The following is a 1,399-nucleotide window of genomic DNA, read 5'->3' on the forward strand; positions in this document are numbered from 1 at the left end:
GTACAACATCATTTTTTTCTTTATGTTCTTTCAATCACAAAATTAAGTATATATTAACGAAAGCCACAGATTTTTTATTCGGAAATGATTCAATAATATGAATATAAAGCATTAGACTAAGCTAAAACATTTCCTCAATCCCATAAAATAAATCCATTTTACAATATAACATAGGATCTGATTTATTATGTGTTAAGGTGAATGATGTGACTAATTAAAAACATATTTAACATTAATTCACACATCGTGGTACATAAAACTTTGATTACATTCACTTTCCGGGAACGAAGTTTGTGGCATAAGACCAGGCATTGTTGGCAACGGGATCAGCAAGGTGATCAGCGAGGTTCTCCAGTGGTCCCTTCCCTGTGACAATGGCTTGAACAAAGAAACCAAACATGGAGAACATGGCTAGTCTTCCATTCTTGAGCTCCTTTACTTTCAACTCAGCAAAAGCCTCTGGATCATCAGCAAGCCCTAATGGGTCGAAGCTACCACCAGGGTAAAGTGGGTCAACAACCTCTCCCAAGGGTCCACCGGCAATTCTGTAACCCTCAACCGCACCCATCAAGATGACTTGGGTGGCCCAGATGGCCAAGATGCTTTGGGCATGGATCAAACTAGGGTTTCCCAAGTAATCAAGCCCACCTTCGCTGAAAATCTGGGATCCAGCCTTGAACCATACAGCCTCACCGAACTTCACACCATTACGAGCCAAGAGCTCAGGGAAGACGCACCCAAGAGCTCCAAGCATGGCCCATCTGCTGTGGATGACCTCAAGCTCGCGGTTCTTTGCAAATGTCTCTGGATCTGCAGAAAGCCCAGCGGTGTCCCAGCCGTAGTCACCGGGGAACTCACCGGTCAGGTATGATGGGGCCTCGCCGGAGAATGGGCCTAGGTACTTCACCCGGTCAGGACCGTACCATGGACTTCCTGATGGTGCAACCTTCTTGGCAGCTGCAGTTTTCCTCATTGTAACTCGTCCATTTCCGAATACCTCAGAACCTGATGGAACTGTTTTCACCGCTTGTCCGGCGAAAGCAGATGAGAGAGCCATGCTGGAAGCAGCCATTGAATACTTCTCAAATTATATATTGAATAATGGAGGCTAGCTGACTGCTTGAGTCTGATAGCTCTTCACAAGTGCTATAAATAGGCCATTGTGGATATTCTAATTTCTATGGTGTTTATCTTCCGGATCTATAGCTTTCTTTTGATTGGAAGATGATATCTTTGATGGCTAAGAACAGCATCTATCCAGACCACCAACCAAAGAACGACACATGTATCTTTAATCAAGTAGTTCCAAGATTTCCTATCCCAAAAATCTAAAACATACGTCTTGAATTGATGTGCCTCAAAGCAAACTATGACTCATATTTGTGTGAAAGTAATTAAA

The 1,399-nt window shown here is 43.2% G+C and overlaps 1 protein-coding gene across 1 annotated transcript; it reads right to left on the minus strand.

The window, feature by feature from the left end:
• Nucleotides 1-207: 207 nt before the first annotated feature.
• LOC145117614 (chlorophyll a-b binding protein 16, chloroplastic-like) lies at nucleotides 208-1,142 on the minus strand. Its single transcript, XM_079053913.1, has one exon. It carries the CDS (start codon nucleotides 1,070-1,072, stop codon nucleotides 272-274), a length of 801 nt encoding a protein of 266 aa, XP_078910039.1. The 5' UTR covers nucleotides 1,073-1,142; the 3' UTR covers nucleotides 208-271.
• Between the last annotated feature and the right edge of the window lie 257 nt (nucleotides 1,143-1,399).

The sequence above is a fragment of the Lactuca virosa genome, chromosome 5 (genome assembly GCF_052849685.1).
Source record: "Lactuca virosa cultivar CGN04683 chromosome 5, Lactuca_virosa_CGN04683_v6, whole genome shotgun sequence".
NCBI classification, from domain to species: domain Eukaryota; kingdom Viridiplantae; phylum Streptophyta; class Magnoliopsida; order Asterales; family Asteraceae; genus Lactuca; species Lactuca virosa.

Coding starts and splice junctions, on each gene's coding strand:
- LOC145117614 (XM_079053913.1), bottom strand. CDS start 1,072: ATGGCTGCTTCCAGCATGGCTCTCTCATCTGCTTTCGCCGGACAAGCG.